Raw genomic sequence first — 22114 nt, 5'->3', positions numbered from 1 at the left:
GCCGAGCGAGCTCGGAAGGCCGCAGCAGCGGCGGCGCAGCCTGTACGGCAGCGGCCGAGGACGTTCCTGATTGGCTGGTGTGGACCAGCGCTGACCCAATCAGCAAGCAGCGCGCGCAAACCCCCGGCCTGGCCGGTGACGGGAGCGCTGTTGCGGCCTGAGTGCTGAGGGGAGTTGAGATTGGTTCTGGCTGGGTAAGCAGGGGGGGACAGCGCTGTGACAACCCTAATTTCTTTCGAGGATGGTAGCTCGCAAGTTTGGGGGATCCGGCCCCCCAAACAATCGGATACTTACAGCCCGGGAACTGGATGCCCCGCCCCTCTCAGCCTCCAGGGCCACGGCGTTCCAGAACCTAGCTGGTTATCCCAGAAAAAGATGGAGGGGCAGGCGGGAGGGGTTGGGGAGAACTTTTTGTTAAAAGAATGAAGTACATCTCTATCAGCCAGACTATATTTTGAATTTACTATAAGATGGGCTCCCGCTATTAGAATATTCTCTTTGACTTGCGTGTGTCTGTGAGCAGTTGTGTTCGGTGTTTCAGTTTGCCTGTTCATGAGCCGACTTTACATTTTAGTTATATCCAATGGATCTTTGGTATTTTGGGATCTCTATATTTTTATATAGATTTTAGAATTTACTCTTCCAGTGCAACTTTTTTTGTCGCTTTTTAGACTTAAGATAAAATAGTTCAATTTGGGGAGAATTGACATCTTTACATTACTGACTTAAAGGGCATAGTTTGTATAGTGTTGTATCTATTTAGATCTGTTTTACAGCTCTGTTGGTAACTTATGGTTAAGCAATATAAACTTAAGTCCATATGAGTAAAAAATACTTTGGGGTGGTGTTTATTGTGATTTACATTTGACATTGTAGCCTAGAAGTCCTCTCTGGTTATTTCTCCATCTATTTTCGTAAATTTACTTAACTTTAAATCTCATGATAAATTATCAACTCATATTCTTTGCAGCAGCCTTTTTTGTTACTTAAAAAAAGAAACAAGAACTTTTTTTTTAAAGGATTTATTTATTGTGCTTACAGTGCTCCGCCTGCATATTTGCCTGGCGGCCAGAAGAGGGCACCAGATCTCATTAGATAGTTGCAAACCACCATGTTGTTGCTGGGACTTGAACTCAGGCCCTCAGGAAGAGCAGCCACTGCTCTTAACCTCTGAGCCATCTCTCCAGCCGATCTCTTTTCTTTATTTGAAAAATTTTAGCTTCTGGATGACTGTCATCCTTTTTAATATGCTGCTATTGTTATTACTATTACTATTATTATTAGTTATGGCTTTTCAAGCCAGGGTCTCTTTCTGTAGGAGCTCTGGCTATCCTGGAATTCCCTTAGAGGCCAGACTGGCCTTGAACTCACAGAGATACACCTGCCTCTGCCTACTGAGTGCTGGGATTAAAGGCTTGTAGCACCTTGCACAGCTCATTATTGTTTTAATTGGGCCACTATCCAAAACTGGTTTATATTTTTTTGAGTTCTCTTATATAACCATTTTACACCCTTTCCACCTCTACTCTTAAATTTTTGGTTGTAAAAACTTTAAGGGATAATCTATCTTTCCAGCCCTCCTCCCTTGCTTGAAACAGGGTTTTTCTTTTATATAGTCCTGGCTGCCTTGAAATTCCTTACTATACCAGGCTGTCCTTGAACTCACAGAATTCCATCTGCCTTTACCTCTCAAGTGCTGAGATTAATGGCATGGTTCACCACACCTGGCTGTATCTGCTCTTAAATTTTGAATTCCTTCTATTTATCCTTACTCACAACTGATTAACATAATGACATAGTTAACATAATTAACATAATAACATTTCACTTACTAGGAAGAAGTAATCCAAACACAGCTTCCACATGCTCTTGCCAACACATCTACTCTATCTGTATCTATCTGTATCTTGCTCCTTTACTGCCCCTCCTATTACAAGAGAAGGACCTTACAGTTGATCATATCTGGGTTATTGTGAATAGTGCTTTGCTGTTGCATCCTTATTCTTTTCTACAGTGGCTAATACTTAGATATCCCTGCAACAGTATTGTGCTCATGTTTCTCAAAGGACTTTTGTCTGTTAGTCACTGCTATATTCAGCAAATGATTGCCAAATGCATGTATCTTTTTTTCTTTAGTTTTTCCATTAAGGTGAAGAAAACTGTAAAGGATATGTCAGAGAATCAACCAGAACTACATCCAGATATTACTACAGATATGGAAGTTGTTATAGATACTGAGGAAGAACTTATTAAACAGTGTGAAAAAATGTGGGAAGACATGGAAGATGTAAGTATCAATAGGTAAAAGTGATATGTTAGTTAATATAAAATTACATAATAAACTTAGGAAATGGTGTTAGTTTCCCCATAGCTCTTATTTTATAAATTATATATATTTTATATGTAAAACTTATAAAGTGTTCTCTTAAGAAACTTTATACTAGGTAAACTGTAGAAAGAGAAAAAAATGATTGTAGTTCTGGCTCTCAAGGAGATTTTATTTCAGTACCTGTTTTTGGTCAGTAGAATATAGAAATAGAAATAATATATAACAATAAATAATAAGATATCAATATAATATTAATTAATATAATATAAATATAATATATAATAAATAATATATAATAACACATTATATAACATAATTATAAGAATTATGAGTGTAACATGAATACAAATGTTAACTTGAAATTATGTATGTATATATATTTATTTTAATGAACTAGAGACACTTGGTACACTATGTTATTTTCGTAAGGTTTCTTTTTAGCATACTCTGTATGCGAAAAATACGCTGAAGTACTACGTTTATCTGTAACTTATGTCATATATTTTACAATATATTTACAAAATATTTACAATATATTTACATATATTTTACAATATATTTACAAAATATTTACAATATATTTACATATATTTTACAGTATATGACATAAGTTACAGATAAACGTAGTGCTTCAGGAACGTGTCAGAGCAGAAGTGATGAATGATTTTTTTTTTATGTATATAGATAGCATCCTGTTCTGTCACTAAACTGTCAGAGCAGGAAAGATGAATGGAGTATTTTTTAAAAAATCGTTTAGCAAAATCTTTGGTACTGTATATCATTAATGTACTTATTAGATAATTTTTATTATTCTTTTTTTTATCAAAACTTGGATTTAACAATAACTTAAAAATTAAAATTATTACAACCAGAAATGAGGACAGATAAGACTTAAGTTACTCATATTTTCAACTATCAAATACAATCATTAACATTGTTAGATGTTTTTAATGTCAGGTAAACAATGTCTCTTGGATGTTTATTTTCTTACGTTTTTAGTTACTTATTTTGTTATTGTTCTATTGTACTTTCTTGTTCTCTTAACTCCCATGGTTTTTTAGAAGGGTATTGTATGGGGCTAATATAAAAAGGGAGGAGAAGGTAATTGTCAATGGATTATAAATACGCCACTTGTTTTTCTTTACTTTTTAAATCAAGTGCCAGAATAAATTGTCACTCATTGGAACTGAGACACTCACTAGCTCAAATGCTCAGGTATGAACTTATACTCTGTTCTAGAAAATAGGTAAGCAGAATTCATGCTTTTTGGAAAGAAGTTTATCTGCTTATATTTATTCCAATATAACAACTTTGTTAATACCTATATTCTTTTATAATTAAGGATTATTTTGTGTATGTGTGTGTGTGTGCATGCATATGATGGGGATAAGGAGCCATGCATGCCACAGTGTGTGTTTATGTGGTGGGGTCGGAGAACAACTTTGTGAAGTCATTTCTCTCCTTCCACCTTTGCATAGGCGTCAGGGATTGAATTCAGGTGGCTAGGTGATTTGTGCAACAAGCACGTTACCTGCCGAACCATCTCACTGACTCTAATACCTATATCCTGAAACAGAAAACCTTCTATTTAAAGTAAAAAAATCAACCCACAACCAACTATATATTATCTCCAAAAACCACATTTTTACAGCAAAAATTCTCCAAAACTTAGTATCAAAGGATGGAAAAAATACCAAGGAAACAGAAAATGTAAGCAGACAATCATAGCTATCCTTATGTCTGGCAAAATAAACTTCAAACCAGAAATACTTAGAAGAGATATTTAAAAAGGGATACTACATGTTAATAAAAGGAGCAATTCATCAAGAAAATACTATTGTAAACTTTTATGCAACAAATATTGGAGCTCCCAATATAATTTTTGTATCCATAAAATGTTTTAGAGTCTGCACATATGCAATGTACTGTAAATGTCTAACTGAATATACCATTTTCAAGTGCATTATCGTGTGTTAACTAACCTATCATTTTCCTTGGGAAAATGTGGTTCCTTAATTGTAGAAATTAAGACCTTACAAAATATGAATCCCTGGACACTAAGCCTACAAAGAAATGTGAGTGGTTTTCACCCCGTATACCAAGCACTGACTTTGCGAGGAGTTTTATATACATAAAAGCATCAACCAGAACTAAGTTAGAAACGGGCAAAGAATATAGTTTTGTAATTCCTGTTGTGTTGCGGGTCCTTGTGGTCATTTGTAAGTTTGATGATTCTCACAGAGGACTCATAGGACTTAGTCTTCTTGTAGCTAAGGTTTATTATGGTGAATGGATGTAGAATCAAATCAGCACAGGGAAGAGGTGTATGGCTAAGGTTGAGAGGAAGTGCGTTCTAAGTTCAGAAATCCAAGTCAAGGGCTGATGGATGGCTATGAGCAGGCCTTTTAAGAGGTAGGAGTTTCTGGTTTGCTTTGATACCTCATTTCTGCATGTGTAGTACCACCATGCCTTTAGCACTCAAACTCGGTTTTCTGTGTTTTGTTTTTAAAGAAATGGTCTCATGCAGCCCGCTCTAGCTTGAACTTGTCATGTTGCTGAAGCTGTTCTTGACCTGTGTCTCTCTCTGAGTGCTGATTTGCAAGCTTATTTCACTATACCTGGCTTAATCTCTTTTCTGAAGCAAAAAGTTAGACATTTTTTTAATAGAAAATTTATTACTTTCAAAATATTATTCTTGCTTTATTATTAGAAAGAGTTGTTTATTTTATAGCATAATTAAATTTGTCTTTATCATACCAAAAACATACCATAATTTGTCTCAGGATAAGATATATTTTGCAAAGTACTAATGTATTTTTAAAAAATGCTTTTTATATGTGGCTCTGAAACTAGTCTGACCATTATCTTCACATACATATTTACATTTCTTTTTCAGTACAATTAAAAGCAGTTATAATATTTTTAAAAATCATGGGGGGTGAACATATTTAAGAAAAAATTGGCTGAAAATCCTGGCAAGACATAGCATTCTATTTTTTTTGTGTGTGTGGGGAGAATGTCTTGCTATGTTAGCTTTTTTTTTTTTTTTTTTGTCTTTTTTAAAGGTATATTTAGGAAGTAAATGTAATGTATGTAGGTTTCTTTAGTTTTGGTCGTAAAGCAGAATTCTTTATTTTCAATAACGTTGCTGTAAAAACCATTTATGAGCTATAGTTAGTATGGTATTAGAACCTGTTTAGTGATACTCTTTTGATAACACTTATTTTTGAACTAGCATTACAGTGTTGATTATATTTTCATCAATATTCTACTAGAAATACCTTGAAATCTTTTTTTTAACAGCTCTCATTACTTTCTATGCAAATCAAATGTCTGACTGCTGAACTTGATCATTGGAACAAAAGAACACCCGAAAGTAAGATTCTTATTTTTAGATTCAGATATTATTGACAAGGGCATATCCAATTAATCACTTTGTTGGGCGGTGGTGGTACATACCTTTAATCTCAGCACTGGGAGGTAGAGGGTGAGTTCAAGGCCAGCCTGGTCTACAAAGTGAGTTTCAGGATAACCAGAAATGTTATGTAGAGAAACTGTGTCTTAGAAAACAAAACAAAACAAAACAAACACAGAAACAAATTAATGATCTCAAAAATGGCAAGATGCATTTGTACTTGAAATTGTCCGTGATCAATTGCTACTAGGAACCACTCCATTTTTCTTTCCTTTGTACATTAAATTCTTATGTTAGAGTGTAATATCCTTTATAATGAGGACCTTATTATAGTTATTATTTGACCCTCAAAAACAGTACCTTGATTTCAGTAGAAACCGTGAACTGAAACTTGCACAGTGGAAAAATTACTTTATATGCTTTTTAGAATAGGAAACATGTAGTTTTTATGCTACTTCTTGTCTTGTCCTATGGGAGCCAAATATATTTTTTGCCTATTTTTAAAGAATAGGAGATGAGTTAGAATGTTATAGTTGTAATATCCAACTAGTAGATTTGATTATTATTATTATTATTATTATTATTATTATATTATGAAAGTCTTAAGCTTCCTGTGCCATGTATTTATTTATTTATTGTGCCATGTTTTTTTGTGCCATGTATTTTTGTATCTGGTTTTCTCTTTATATTTTGCATTTTATTCTATATAATCCATTTCTGGGAGTATGCTCCTTGAAATTAAAAGCACTAGTACATAAAGACATAAAAAGATGCCTAGTACAGTATTAGTACTCCATTTTAGAAATTACACTACATTATGATATATACATATGTATATAGTTAATATACAGTTATTAAATGATGAACTATTTCTATATTACGGGAGTTCTGCTGAGTGAAAAACCATGCTAATATATCTGATGTGCTATTCTTATAATACCAACAATGACAAGAAATACACCTTTTGATATATATGTACATATATATAGATTATATAGATATAGAGAAAAAGGTCTTAGGAGTTCATTCATTATTTAGCATGCTTCTAAGGTCTTAGGAAGAAAAAGACATTTTAAAAATGCATTAATATCAACTTTATCTCTTGTTATTTACTTGGGGTTTTTTGTTCAAAGATGTTAATCTAGAAGTCACAAAAATTAATATGTTTTATAAAAGTTTGGTAATATAAGTGGAATGGAAAAAGAGATATCTCAAAAAAAGCCACAAAATCAAATTTTTGAGAATTAACGAAGTGTGTATATGACTTTGTTTTATTTTTGTAGTAACTCCCCTGACTGAAGATGTTTTGATAACATTAGGAAAAGAAGAGGTGAGCCATTTAGGATTTGTAGTATTTCTAAATAATTTATAATTAGAACTGTTTTAGTTCAGCTTATGACATAAGAGTTAGACTGAACCACTCCAAAAATATTAAAATTTACTTGTTTACTCATTAGTAAAGAGACCTAATCTACTAAAAACAATTCTAATTTAATTTCAGTTTAGAATTAAAATATGTAGCTTGAAACTTCTTATATGTTATATTTATTATTGATGTGTCACTGAAAACCATCTGGGTGTTATGTATTTACCATTTCAAATTGTTTCTGCTAGCCATTTTTACATTGGCTTCTATTTTGAGATATTCTATACCAATTTCAGTATCATTTGGGCACTAAACTATGTATAAGCCAAAAGACTAAGTATTAACTTACATTCTTTTATTTTAGTTCCAAAAATTGAGATGTAATCTTGAAATGGTAGTATCTACTATTCAGTCAAAGAATGAAAAGTTAAAGGAAGACTTAGAAAGGTAAACTTGTAATTTCTATTAATCATTGGTACATACTGAGTTGACACTTAAATATTTATTTGACTGGATTGTTTTCCATGTTTAAAGGGAGCAACAGTGGTTGGATGAACAACAACAGATTCTGGAATCTCTTAATGTATTGCACAGTGATTTGAAAAACCGCAGTGTGACATTTTCTGTATCAAGGTATTTAATATTGTGTTCTAGATTTTTTCAAGTAGATCAAAGGGTGGCCCAGTTTGAGCATGGGATATATGTCCCTGCCTCTCATCTGCCATGTGGTGTGAACAAAGGGGAGATATCTTCTCCTTACTTCCTTCTCACCACTTGTAGGTGGGAGAGGTGGCCCTGAGGTCAAGTGAGCTGGCCCAGCGTCTCACTTGCTGTAGCACTTGGGAAAACAGGTCCTGCACCTCACCTGGGCACCCCAGTAGAGCTATCCCTACTGGTGATGATGCAGGTGAGCACACAGTGAAGGCATAAATGCAGGCCCATTCTCATTTGTCATGTAGTGTGGGTGGGCAGAGATGCCCTCCCCTTATCTCTCACCCCTCTCTATGTATAGCACTCAGGAGAGCGAGCCCTGCACTTCACCTGGGTACCATAGTAGTGCTGATCCTGCTGATGGGGGCACAGGTGAGCCTGTCCTGAGATCATGAGAGGGGGAGAATTGGCCCTGCACCCCTTGTCTACCATGTGGTGGTTAGGGAAAAGGAAAGACGTCCTACCCTCCTTGCCCCTTGCCACCAGTGGCAGAGGAGAGGTGACCCTGCCCTTTACCATATGCAGAACTAAGGATAATGGCCCTGTACCCTGCCAGGGACAGCAGAGCTGACCCTGAGAATGTCATCATGAGAGATTGTGCCCCACCCGTCATCTACCATATGGTGGTATGGGCAAGGGAGAGAAACTTCCGTCCCCATGCCCACTGAAGCCTGTGATCAGTGGGAGGGCAGTCCCTGAGGTCACTAGAGGGAAAGGATTAGCTCTGCCTCTTACCAGCTGCAGCACTTGGCAGAGTGGCCCCTACACCTTGACTTGACAGGATAGTAGAGCTGGCCCAGGGGTTGTAGGTGTTGGCAAGACAACCCAGAGGTTATGAGGTAGGAGAATCAGTACCTCCCCTTGATTACTACTTAGGGTGAACTTACTGGGGCAGTTCCATCCTGGTATTGAGGATGAAGGAGAGTTGGCCCATAACCAACCCAGCAGCCACCCAGACCGAGAACTAGAGCTATGAGTTGGCCCATCCCAACATCTTTCCCGTCTATGATCTGCTAGAGCACATGAAGGGCTTGGTCCTACATACCCAAAGTTATGGGATCTCCATGATACAGGACAACAGGATACCTAAGAGGAGCCTTAGTGAGGGCCTAATGTTGATGATATAGTAAAAACCAAAGACCTCAAACCAGACTAACAACTCAATATAATGAACACTTGCAAGTAACAACATATGGACAAAGGACTATGTAGTTCCCTGTGTCACACTACAGCTTCCATGAGATTTTTCTTTTCTTTTTTTCCTCTTTTAAATTTTATCTTGTTTTATCCTGTGGGCAAGATGTTACAAGGGTAGAAAGACAGATGGGAAGAGGTGGGGAAATGTGGAATTGAGATGCATGATGTGGAATGTAACTGGAGACTGCTTGTTTGTTCCTGGCCGCCCAGACCTGAATAATCACACGAACTATATTACTTACAAAACTGTTTGGCCAATGACTTAGGTGTATTTCTTGCTAGCTCTTACATTTTAAATTAACCCATTTCTATTAATCTGTGTATAACCATGAGACTGTGGCATACCCGTAAGGTTCCAGTGGCATCCTTCTTCGGCAGCTACCTGGCGTTACCTTGACTCTGCCTACTCTCTATCTTTTCAGCCTGGCTATATTCTGCCCTGCCATAGGCCAAAGCAGCTTTATTCATTAGCCAGTAAAAGCAACACATACAGAAGGCCATCCCATATCAGTAAAATCCACAAAGAATCAATATAAAGTTAAATTTGAAAAAAAAGATGTCTCATTTTATTAGGAATCTAACACTTGCCCAAATTTTCGCCAACTATTAGTTGTTTCTTCTTTTTTGAATGGTTTACTAGTGTCATTACATGTTATAAAGAATATTCTCTAATTATGTGGATCAAATGAAGTTTCAGCAACTTTGATCAGCTTCATGTATAACCAGAAGCATGCACAAATGTATTTTATCAGTTAAATATTTGCCTTATTATTTTTTATTGTTAGAATCGTTAAAGAGCTGAAAGCTAAGATGCTTAGTATAAAAGATTTTAAGGAGAAACTTCTGTTTACCTTGGGTGAGTTTTTAGAAGATCATTTTCCTCTGCCTGATGGGACTAGTAAAAAGAAAAAGGTAAGTTTCAGAGAAGATATTCTTTTAGATTGTTATAATTGTAGCTGTTGGATATGTGTGTGTGTATAAACAAAAGCAAAGGAATGAAGGCATAAGGAAACATACACAAATATGCCTTCATCCTGTTATAGTCACTGAAGAATTAGAGCTACTTTATTATTTAGTAGAAGGGAATTTGTTGGAGACATTTTTACAGATTTTATATTTTATTTGTGTGCATATGATTTGTGCAGATAGTGTGCACATGCTTGTGTTGCACATCCTGTGTTTGGAGATCAGAGAACAACATAAAGGAAATCTCTTTACTTCCACTGCATCTGTTTACCTCTGTCCCTTTCTGCTCCTATTTATCTTGCCAGCATTGATACTTTATTAGTGGGCTGCCATAACCAAACACCTTGGCATAAAAATGGAATTTATTTTTCATTAGAAAGTACAAGATCAAAGACCTGTCAGGGTTAGTTCCTAATTAGCTCTGTTCCTGGCTGAGAGCTGGCACCTTCTCATTCTGTTCACATTGATTTCTGGCCTGCATTCAGGGAGAAAAGAATTTTTTAAGTTTTCTTATTGTCTTGCCGGTACAGAGCACACCAGACACACACACACACAGATCTCTCATTTTGGTTTTGGCCCCTACCCTGCTGACCTCATTTAACACTTGATTACTTATTATGGTCTTGTTTCCATGTACAATTGCATTTGAGTGTCAACACATACTTTTGAGATACAAAATTACACTTTCGAAAATGAACATTACAACTTAATTGTGAATAAAAAAAGGCTAAAAACCCAAGTCTCTTCTTATCATTAACATGTTACTGAGTCACTAACATGGTTCTTACTAAAATGAAGTCATTGTTCTAAACACAATTTGTATAGAAACAGATTGATGGTTGATTGGAGCAGTGGGATTTTATACTTGTTACTATATTATGAATGATAAATGTGATTTTAATTAACTTTCATAGAAGAGAAATGAAGGTAAAATGTTGAGCTCAGATAAACATTTCTTTGCTTCAAATGATTTGAGCACTAGAGACCTCTAATAGAAAAAACAAATTATGAAAAATATGATATGTTCTAAGTTTGTATGACTTCATGTTTCAATTTTAAGTAGTATGAATTTACTGATATGGAAATGAGAAAATTAGCAATTTTCTATCTATACCCCCATTCTAATTTTTTGCTTTCAGTATTTATCTTGTATTAAAAAAAACTATGGTTTTGCCAGGCAGTGGTGGTGCACCTTTAATTCCAGTACTCAGGAGGCAGAGGCAAGAGGATCTTTGTGTGTTCAAGGTCAGCCTGGTCTACAAAGTGAGGTCCAGGACAGGCTCTAAAGTTACAGAGGAATCCTGTCTTGGAAAACTAAAACTAAAACAAAACAAAACAAATACCCCCCAAAACCAAAACTTTAGATTAGTATGTGTATTTACCTTTTATTCTTTTATATTTGATTCATTACTTATTTTTTTTACCAGCTCTTAAATTTCAGCCAATAATATTTTTAAATCTTTTTGGTTTTCTTTTTTATTTATTAGTTTTATGCATCTAGGTGTTTTGACTCATATATATTTGTATTCCACATGTGTGAGTTATAAATGGTTGTGAGCCACCATGTCAGTGCTAGGAATTGAACCTAAGTTTTTTGGAAGAACAGACGGTGCTCTTAACCACTAAGCTGTCTTTCAAGCTTCTTAACCCAATAATTTTTTAACCAAATGATTTGTTAAGAAGAATTTCTATGACCAGCAAAACTATTTAAATTTAATCTGTTTTACTTTTAGCTAGTTAGTTCTGTAACTATGCCTTTCTCCACCAATAACGGTATTTTAACTACTCATTTTTACTTAGCTAGGTATTAGATTTTGAGATCCAGCTTTATTCAGTTATCTTTCTTCAAGAATAATTGTGTTTTGCTCTCTCTCTTTCTCTCTCTCTCTCTCTCTCTCACACACACACACATTTTTTTTTCTCTCTCTCTCTTTCTCTCTTGACAGAGTTTTACTATGTAGCCTAACCTAAACTCACAATTTAGCCCAGGCTCACCTCAAACTCATGAAGTTCTGACTGCCTCTTCCTCCTATATTGGGATTAGAGGCATGTGCCACCACCATGCCTGGCCCAGTACTTTGCATTTTAGGTTATATAATTCTCAGAAGTTAACAGTATTAAATAGATGTCCAGAAATTTAATGAATGGCATTCTAGCATCTTCAGTTATCAAAGCAAGGTTTTTTTTTTTTTTTTTTTTTTAATTCTTGATGGTTAAATCACACCTGGATCATTTGGGAGACTGGAATCTGTCTGTCTGTCTGTCTATTTTTCCAAGGCAGGGTTTCTCTGTTGCTTTGGAGCCATTCTAGAACTTGTTCTGTACATCAGGCTGGCCCTGCCTGCCTCTGCCTCCTGAGTGCTAGGGTTAAAGGCGTGTGCTACCACCACCAGGCAACACTGGAATTTTTAACCTTAATTATAGTAATGAGGGCTTTCAAATCTATGTTATGAAACAGAGTTGAAGGGACTAATGAGGATTAATAGGAGAAACACTTGAGTATTATAGTGACTGTCTTCCAATTTTTTGATGAGTTATTTCATGTTATTCGAAGAGAAAAAAATTGGTGAATTGAGTTAATGTTAATATTAGGAAATGTCAGTCTATGGGGAGGTTACAAGGAAGGTTCCCTTAGAAGCCTCCCTGAAATGTAATAGAATACAATCTGCTTGGAAAATTTTTGTCTGGTTCAAACATACTACTTTGTATTTTTATATACAATATGTATAATATAATATATTGTCTGTTTATAGGTTGTTTGAATTGTATTTTATAATAATTTAAGGATTTTTTTACTATCATAGAAGATTTTTCCCTCACATTTTAAAGATTCTAACTTGTATTATAAAGTTGTTTACTTTCAGAATTTGACTTTAGTTACCTTCTATAATTACAAGTAAGAAATTGTTTTTAAGTCTTGTAATATATAGTTTGATTTCTGACAATGTTAATTATTATTTACATTTCTCAAAGAAATGCATGCAAACATCAAATGCACAATTGATAACACTGCATGAAATAATAGAGGTAAGTGTAGTTTTAAATTTTTTAATTTGAGCTATCTTTTTTGTGAACAATTATACTTAAGACAAAAAAATGCTACTTTGATTTTCTATTAAGAATATTTGATTCTCTAATAAGGTCTCTTATTTAGTCATTTACTATTTGCACCTTAACATCTTGTGCTGTTATGCTGATAAAATTTAGTTTACAACTGAGTCTTGTACCTAAAACATATAAATGAATATAAAATTTTTCCCGATATAAAAGCTTCATTTATTACAGTAGAAAGACTAATTCTAACCTTTTTAGTTTGACTTTTATTTTGATTTAAGATATCTTTGGCATTATAAAATGTATTTGAATTTTGGATAGGTTATTAAATATATGCATTATTTTAGAAAACTCTAGGCAGAGAAGTTTATGAAAAGCAAGTAGTAGTGTACTTTATAATTTTTAAATGTTTTTTGCTTTATTTAGAACATTTTTTATACACTGTATTCTGATTAGATTTCCACTCCCACCAATCCTCCCAGCTCCTCCCCACCTTCCCGTCTGAATCTAAACCCATTTTGTGAGAAAACAAACAGGCATCTAAGGAGTAATAATAAAATAAAATAAGATAAAACAAAAACAAACATTGGATAGGACAATATAAACAGAAGAAAAAAAGCTAAAGAAAAAGCACAAGAAACACATACAGATACAGAGAAATGGACGTTTATACACTAAGGAATTCTGTAAAATAAAAACCCAGAAGCCTACACACACACACACACACACACACGTATATGTATACACACATATACACACTCATATATGCTAAAGACTTAAAAGGTTTTTCAAAAGCCCTCCCACAATATTAGGAGACAACCTCCAACGATGCCATTGAATTTGTTTTTTGGTTTTCGTTTTTTTTTTTTTTGTTTTTTGGCTATCTACTTCTGTGTATGATTAAGAGTGGTTTGTTTCCCCAGTATGATTCTCTTGGAGAAAACAAATTTTTTTGTTTGCAAGTGGTTATCAATTGGAGATAGCTTCTGGATTAGTGATGGGGGCATATGTTCCCTTCTCTCAGCTATAGAACTAGTAAATTGAGAAGAGTGTTTTCAGAAAGCATGTTTCATTCTGACTCAACGTGTTGGGTACCGAATCTCAGGTTTGCTGCGTAAGAATATTTCCTATTAAATATTTTTGCTATGAAACACGAGATAGAAATATTTCTTTGATTTATAATCAGAATCTGTTTACATATTCCTGATTTTACTGGTTTAAGCTGAAACTGTAACTTTTCTTGGTTGTATTATCTTTTTTAAAATAAAAGATGTCACGTTAGGCCAATGAGATCATTTAGTGGTTAAATGTGCTTGCTGCAAAGCCCAGTGGGGTGAATTAATCCCTCGGACCATATGTAGTGTATGGAGAGAGCCAGTTCCTGCAAGGTGTCCTCCAACTTGTCAGTGCACACACATACACAAAGATGAATATACAAACATGTGTGCACATAGACAGAGGAGATATGCATGTGCACACAAAGAAGCAAATGCAATAAAAATTTTAAATTATACTTTATGAAAAATATTGAAAACTTTATCTGAAACACATGGTTATAAATTTTAATGGTATGCCATGGGATAAAACTTAGAAAACCAAATATCTCTCTGAAGTTCATATTATGAGTGACAAAAATAAGTAATATGTAAGCTATAATTTAGTGAAAAATTAACATACTCATTTTAAATGTGTTTTCAGCATATTTCTGCTGTCTTTTATTAGAATTTTAATTAATGTAATCTAATCAATCTAGAAATATGAAATAAGATCACTTTGGTTTCTGTGGTATTGGGATGGAATGCAAGTTCTTGCCATAGACAAGTGCTTTGCCACTCAGTTATATATCTAGCTCATAAACTTTTCAACTGAAATAAACAGCTACTCTAAAATATGAAAGTGTTTTTTTTGTTTGTTTTTTTTTTTTTGAGACAGGGTTTCTCTGGCTTTGGAGCCTGTCTTGGCACTAGCTCTGTAGACCAGGCTGGTCTCGAACTCACAGAGATCCGCCTGCCTCTGCCTCCTGAGTGCTGGGATTAAAGACGTGCGCCACCATCGCCCAGCATGAAAGTATTTTTTTTATCATGATACTTAAAAGAAACGGGATTCTGACCTTTTCATTTCCCAGGCTGAATAAGAAAACTAGTGGTAGTCGATATTTTTATAAATTTAAATATTAATATTATGAGCATAATTGAGATTAGAGCTTGGAAGGAAGATTTTAGTCACTTTGTAAAACTTTATATTTGTATGAATTATGCTTTTTCATGTTCTTTAAAATAATGCCTTTAATTAAAATTTACCTGGCAGTTAGTGATTTGTCATGAATTATGTGTGCCTAAGGAATCCATAATTCCTCTTAGTTCTAAATTCTAGTTTCATAAATTGTTAAAACACTGGGAGGTATATGAAGAAGCAGAATAATAAAGGACATTTGTGATTTTTACCATAATTTATGAGATATTAGTTTTCCAATAATTAAATATTGTTGCTTCATGAAAAATCTCCACAAATGCCAGTTGATTTGCGAAAGACCATTTATTCTCAGATCTCATTGGCTAGCTTCTCTGAACTTTCTGGTGTGATGACAAAATCTTCATTTTCTTTCCTCTTATTTTTTAATTAAGATTTTGAGGTAGCATACAAAATTATAAGCTTGATTATGGTATTTTCACATACACGTGTCTTTATCCCCTTGATCGCCAAATCGTCTCCCTTATTTCCTTTCTTCCCCTCATCAACTCTCTTGTTTTCTCCTCTTCTCTATGCTTCTTTCTGTCCTGTATATTTCTCCCTCTCTGCTTTCACACCATTCATATTTACACACATGTGCACACATATACTCCAGTGTAAGGGAAACAGGATTTTTGCGTGTCTTAAGTTTCACTTATTTCACTTAACATGATATTCTCTAGTTCCACCTCCTGAAAAATAACAATTTTATTTATTATAGATGAATAAAATTACGTGGTATATATATATAATTTTCTTTATTGAATCATCTCTTAATGTTCACCTAGGGTGAGAATCCTGTTTTTCAATGCCTTAGAATCTAATAAGGGACACCACTTCATGTCAATATGGTTTGGGAAGAGCTGCCCTGTAAAAATGTTTGTCAGATTTGGTTGTAAGCCTTTGATATCCTTGATAAAGTGATCAAACGTTCCTGGAGAGAGTGAAGGAACTGATGATGGCCAACTTAACTGTTTTAAAGATTTATCAAAAGAATAGGGTTGAGCTGGTTATTTCTTTCCCCTTCAGATATTCAGAGAGTATTGCTAGCTTTCTTTTGAAATTTGTGTAGTTTGTCTAATTTTAATTTTTGTCCCTTCAGTGATGGAGATCAAATCCAGGGCCTATGTAGCCAGCTAAATTTTCTATACATTATCTATCTAACTTTTAATTCTTGTGATCCTTGCCATGTCCTAAATGAATTGTACTAAGAATAATAGGAAAGTTGTAAATATTTTTAGGCAGGTTTTAGGAAATGTTTTCATTTGAATATATATTCCATCCAATAATGTAGTCTTTAAAACTGGATATTGCTTAATTATAATGTTTATGAGCAGCCTTCAAGGAGAGGAGTAGTCAATGAGCTTTGGATTGTTTTATGAAAGTATGTAGACTTTTTCCCACAAAAAGTTCATTTCTAATAATTTCTTCTTTAGATGCTTATAAATAGAATGTTTGATGCTCCACATGATCCATATGTTAAAATTAGTGATTCATTTTGGCCACCATATATTGAGCTGCTTCTGCGTAATGGAATTGCTTTGAGACATCCAGAAGATCCAACACAAATAAGATTGGAAGCCTTCCATCAGTAAAATGATGGTCTGTTTTCACAGAGTATGGATTCTTGTCATCCACGGATAAAGCAAACACAGGACTATTTAAATAAAGAATATTATTTGCAAATCAAAGCCACAGTCCATCTTCCTTTTATATTTAGAAATAGGGACTTGTGTATCACAACTGGCATTAGGCTTGTTGAGGACTGACTGCGATTATAAGCCTTCACTACCTTCTTTGTTTTGTGAAATCACTTATACTGCTTTTGTACATGCCTTTTCAGTTCACTCAATATGTTGAAATTTTAAACTGTGTGTTAGAATATAAGTAAAAACATTCTAGACTTTTGAAGCATTTAATGTTCCTTATCTCCTTCAATATTCTTTGGGAAATTTTTATGGATGTGTGATTTTGAAATAACAACATAAATATCTGAAGAAAAAACCCCAACAAAATAAAACAATAAAATTTGTGGTTTTGCTAATGTAACATTTTTATTTTTAAACTTGTTTTACTATTCAAGTTTTTTGAATTCCTTCTGTTATTAGGTCGTATTTATTTAATTATTTATTATTTAACAATTATTTAGTCATTTAATTTTTTTTCTTGTGCTGTGGATTAAACTCAGGACATTATGCATATTAAGTAAGCAATCTAATATAGTAAATGATATATTTGCATATCAAGTTTATGGATAGGCTTTTATTTCTAGATGTGTTATAAGTTGAAATAATAAAAAGCTAATGTTTAGGTGGACATGGTTGTCCATGTCTTTAATCCTAGCTCCTGAGAGCTAGAGGCAGAAGGATTGCTGTGAGTTTCAGGCCAGCCTGGTCTACAAAGTGAGTTTCAGGACAGTCAGGGCTATATAGAGAGACTTGTCTCAAAATAACAGAATAAACAAACAACTAATATTTAAAACTAGCTTGAGGTTTTTGTTTGTTTTCTTCCTTGAGGTGGGTCTCCTGTAGCTCTCACTGTCCTCACGTTTGCTAACCCTGTGGCTTCCTAATTACCTGGACTGCAGGTGTGTTGTGCTTTGTTCTGAGCTCAGGGTCTCATTCATGCTAAGCAAGCACTCTATCAACAGAGCTACATCTTCAGCCCTGAAAATTACTTTAATAAGTGTTATGTGCTAGATAACTTATTTTCATTTGCTCTTGATTATCATTAAAACTGAATATTCTATAATTTTTTCTAAAAATATAACTATTGATGGTGTGATATATATATATTTATAAACATATCAAAGTTTTCTCAGATAAGATATTCTAAAGACTCAGGATTATATAGATGCTAAACTAGAGAATTCTAAACTTACTTAGTATCATACTTTCTCAGAGCGTATGTGTGCTTTTGTCTGCTTTCTACTTATTGTAAGTCACACTTTCCTTGTTTATTTTATTTTCTCCTCTTTAAAATAAGTAAAATACCCCAGCATTCGGGATGAATAGGCAGTCAGATCTCTGTGAGTTTGAGGTCACCTGGTCTAGAGAGCAATTTCCAGGTCAGGTAAAGCTACACAGATAAACTGTTTCCAAAACCCAAAACCCAGCAAAAAGTGTGTATATATAGAATTTGTTATTTCATTGACTCAGATATGATACAGATTGGGTATTCTGTATTTGAAACATTGAGACCAGGTGTGTTTCAGATTTGAAAATTGTTGGTTTTGTAGTGCTGGGATTGAGAAAAATTATTTTTTCTAATGAATATTTGCATAGAATTTACTGGATGATTCTTAATCTATAATCTGAATCCCTATTATTTCAGGTTAGGAATTCCAATATTTTTGGGTTAGGAATATTTTCCCTATAAATGATAATTACAAACAAATTTGTTTTAGTGTGCCACAATCTATCTGGTTAGAAATTAAGCCCCAGGAAATAAATAATGTTGACTATTATATTTTATTTGATATGCTCCTATATTAAGATTTCTCACTCCATAACTCCAATCAAACAAATGAAAGACTTGATGACAACACCTTTAAGTCTTTGAAGAAAGAAATTGAAGAAGACACCATAAAGTGGAAAGATCTCCCATGCTCTTGGGTAGGTAGAATTGACATAATAAAAACGGCAAATTTAGCAAAACTAATCTGAAACATGGTTAAATGAAGGCTCAAGGTCAGAAATTGGAGTTCATTCTGAAGATTTGAAAAGCAAAACAGCCATTGACTCTTACCTTGAGCTCAGTATTAAATGGCGATCCTGCCTCCTAGAATCTCAGAATGAAACTGCATCTAAGAGCTGTCTTGCCCCGTTTTTTATTCTTCTCTAGGGCTGGGATTAAAGGCATGCGCCACCTGATTTCTATGACAACTAGTGTGACTACTGAGATTAAAGGCGCATGTCATTGTGGCAACTGGGAATAAAGATGTGTGTTACCATATTTGGTCTATAAGGCTGACTAGTAGGACTGTTTTATTCTCAGATCTTGAGGCAGTCTTTATTTATTAAAATAAAATTGAAATGCCATTACATTCAATACATAGTCAATGCAATGCCCATCAAAATCCCAGCAAAATTCTTCACAGACCTCGAAAAAACAGTACTCAACTTCTTATGGAAAAGCAAAACACTCAGGATAGCCAAAACAATCTTGTATAATAAAGGTATTTCTAGATGCATCCCAAGCTCTGACTTCAAACTACTATAGAGCTACTGTAGTAGAACGAAAACAGCATGGTATTGGCATAAAAACAGACAGGAGGTCCAATAGGACCAAATTGAAGACCCAGATATCAATTTATACACCTATGAACACCTGAGTTTTGACAAAGAAGCAAAAAATATAAAATGGAAAAAAAACCATATTTAACAAATGGTGCTGGCATAACTGGGTGCCAACATGTAGAAGAATGAAAATAGATTAATGTCTATCACCATGCACCAAGCTCAAGTCCAAATAGATCAAGGACCTCAACATAAAACCAACCACACTGAACCTCATAGAAGAGAAAGTGGGAAGTACACTTGAACACATTGGCACAGGAGACCACTTCCTAAATATAACCCTAGTAGCACAGATAAAATTAATAAATGGGACCTCCTGAATCTGAGAAGCCTCTTTAAAGAAAAGGACAAGGTCAACAAGATAAAATGGCAGCATACAGGATGGGAACGATGTTCACCAACCCCACACTGGACAGAGGGCTGGTCTATAAATATATGAACTCAAAAAATTGGTCATCAAAAGAACAAATAATCAAATAACAAAAATGGGGTACAGTCCTAAACAGAACTCTCAACAGATGATTCTAAAATGACTGAAAGACATTACATTTAGGGAAATGCTCAATATCCTTAGCTATCAGCAAAAAGCAAATCAAAACAACTCTGAGATTCCATCTTACACATGTAAGAATGGCCAAGATTGAAAACACTGATGACTACTTGTGCTGGAAAAGGTTGTGGGATAGAGGGAACACTCCTCCATTTCTGGTGGGAGTGCACACTTGTACAGCCACTTTGGAAATCAGTATGGCGATTTCTCAGAAAATTAGAAAACAACCTGCTTCAAGACCCAGCAATACCACTCTTGAGTATATACCCAAAGGATGCTCAATCATACCACAAGGCTCAACTATAGCCCAGCCCAAACCTGGAAACATGCTAAATGCCCTTTACTGAAGAATGGATAAAAAAGACATGTTACAGTTACACAATGGAGTAACTGAACATACAGTGGGAAAAAATGATATCTTGAAGTTTGTGGGCAAATGAATGGATCTAGAAAACATTGAGGTAATCCAGACTCAGAAGGACAAACATAATATGTACTCACTCATAAGGGACTTTTGGACATAAATCAAAGAAAACCCAGCCTATAAGTCACAATCCCAGAGAATGTAGATAACAAAGAGGACCCTAAAAGAGACATACATGGATCTAATCTACATGGGAAGAAGAAGAAAAAGACAAGATCTGAGTAAATTGGGAGCATGGGTTTCATGGTCGAGGGCAGAAGGAGTGGGGGTAGGAAAGGAGGGGAGTGGAGAAAATATATAGCTCAATAAAAAAGGGAAAAAAATAAATTGTTCCTATTATACAATAAAAGATCATAAAAAGGGGTTATTAAAAATTTGTTTTCTGTCGTTTGAGAAACAGAAATCACCAGAAAACCAATCAAGTCCTCAAAGCCTGCTCTCCACAAAAGAAATGCCATTAAAATAAATAAATTCTTGCTCCATTGTTTTACTTGAACTTGACTTAGTTTTCTGATTATGCCTCAGTCATTGGCAAGATATCTGAGAAAAATAACTTAAGGAAGTATTATCTTGGGCTAAAAAGTTTTAGAGATACATCTATGCATGGTTGGTCAGCTACAAAAGACCTTAGCATGTGCAGTGTTTAAAGTTTCTGCTTAATAACAATTTTGTGACCTACTGTTCATAAGGGAAAATTGACTCCAATTGCATGTTAAGTTACAGTGAATAATATACATGTCCCCAAGACATGATTCTCTGCCTTTGTTCATAATTACTAGAAGAGACAGAAGCATATGATCTGCTCTTATCAACAACTCTGAGCTCATAAAAATAACTCCCCGACTACCATCACAAGGTGATTGCCATCATTTCTCCCAATGTACCAAGTTTTGCTTTCTCAGTGACTTTCTCTATGAATAAAACTTTAACTTGCTTTGTATGTCTGTTTATAACTTAATGAGAACAAAAACCTGGACCAAACTTCTTCAGTCAATCACCACAAAAGTGAGGCAGATGAGTCTTATAGTCACACACACACACACACAAAAAAAAAATACAGAAAACAACTTTGCCATCTGTGATAAGATTTAATAGCAAATTGTAATTTGGGGGTCTAGAGAGTTGATTTGGTAATTAAGAATGCTTCCTGTTTTTCTAGGGGATTCAAGTTCAGTTCCCAGTCCATGTTGAGTGGCTCACAGCTACCTATAAATCTATATCTTGGCCTCCCAAGAACAGTAAGGTATCTTAGCCTTGAGAAAGAGTATCTTCAAAATCCTAAATAGTTAATAGTGGAAATGTAGATGTTTTCTCTAGTTACAGAGCTAGGCAAAGATGTCTCCTGTCATCCTGATTCAGCCTCATACCTAATGCAATAAGACAGAATCAAGGGGAAAAAAATCTCCTTGAACAATAGCTCATTTTTAGTAAAGTTGTTAAGGCACACAATTTCCTAGTGTTCAAAGTTAAATTTCCTGTATACCACCAGCCTCTCATTTCTTGTGGAAACAAAAGCAAAATCTCTTCTCCAAAATAATATACCTTTTGACTTCAATTTTTAAAGACAAGGTATTT

General features: G+C 34.6%; 1 protein-coding gene across 2 annotated transcripts; it reads left to right on the top strand.

The window, feature by feature from the left end:
- The first annotated feature begins 12 nt into the window (after window positions 1-12).
- Window positions 13-21399, top strand: Cenpk (centromere protein K). 2 transcript variants are annotated; one of them, XM_050160454.1, is made up of 10 exons: window positions 13-194; window positions 2137-2287; window positions 3488-3544; window positions 5633-5705; window positions 7028-7074; window positions 7475-7557; window positions 7645-7743; window positions 9804-9930; window positions 12958-13011; window positions 18763-21399. In XM_050160454.1, exons 2-10 carry the CDS (start codon window positions 2171-2173, stop codon window positions 18826-18828), a joined length of 723 nt encoding a protein of 240 aa, XP_050016411.1. In that variant the 5' UTR covers window positions 13-194; window positions 2137-2170; the 3' UTR covers window positions 18829-21399. The 2 variants fall into 2 exon arrangements, with proteins under 2 accessions (XP_050016411.1, XP_050016410.1); XM_050160453.1 differs by lacking the exon at window positions 18763-21399 and adding an exon at window positions 16704-17448 and having other exon boundaries at window positions 31-194.
- The last annotated feature ends 715 nt before the right edge of the window (window positions 21400-22114 follow it).

This window comes from Alexandromys fortis, unplaced genomic scaffold (assembly GCF_014885135.2).
Source record: "Alexandromys fortis isolate MF-2015 unplaced genomic scaffold, M_Fortis_MF-2015_v1.1 scaffold_76, whole genome shotgun sequence".
Classification (NCBI taxonomy): Eukaryota; Metazoa; Chordata; class Mammalia; order Rodentia; family Cricetidae; genus Alexandromys; species Alexandromys fortis.
The sequence above is the reverse complement of the archived record's forward strand: the minus strand, read 5'-3'. Positions and strand labels throughout refer to the sequence as shown.

Coding starts and splice junctions, on each gene's coding strand:
- Cenpk (XM_050160453.1), top strand. CDS start 2,171: ATGTCAGAGAATCAACCAGAACTACATCCAGATATTACTACAGATATG. Junction 5,706..7,027: donor GAACAAAAGAACACCCGAAA/GTAAGATTCTTA, acceptor TTATTTTTGTAG/TAACTCCCCTGACTGAAGAT. Junction 7,075..7,474: donor TAACATTAGGAAAAGAAGAG/GTGAGCCATTTA, acceptor CTTTTATTTTAG/TTCCAAAAATTGAGATGTAA.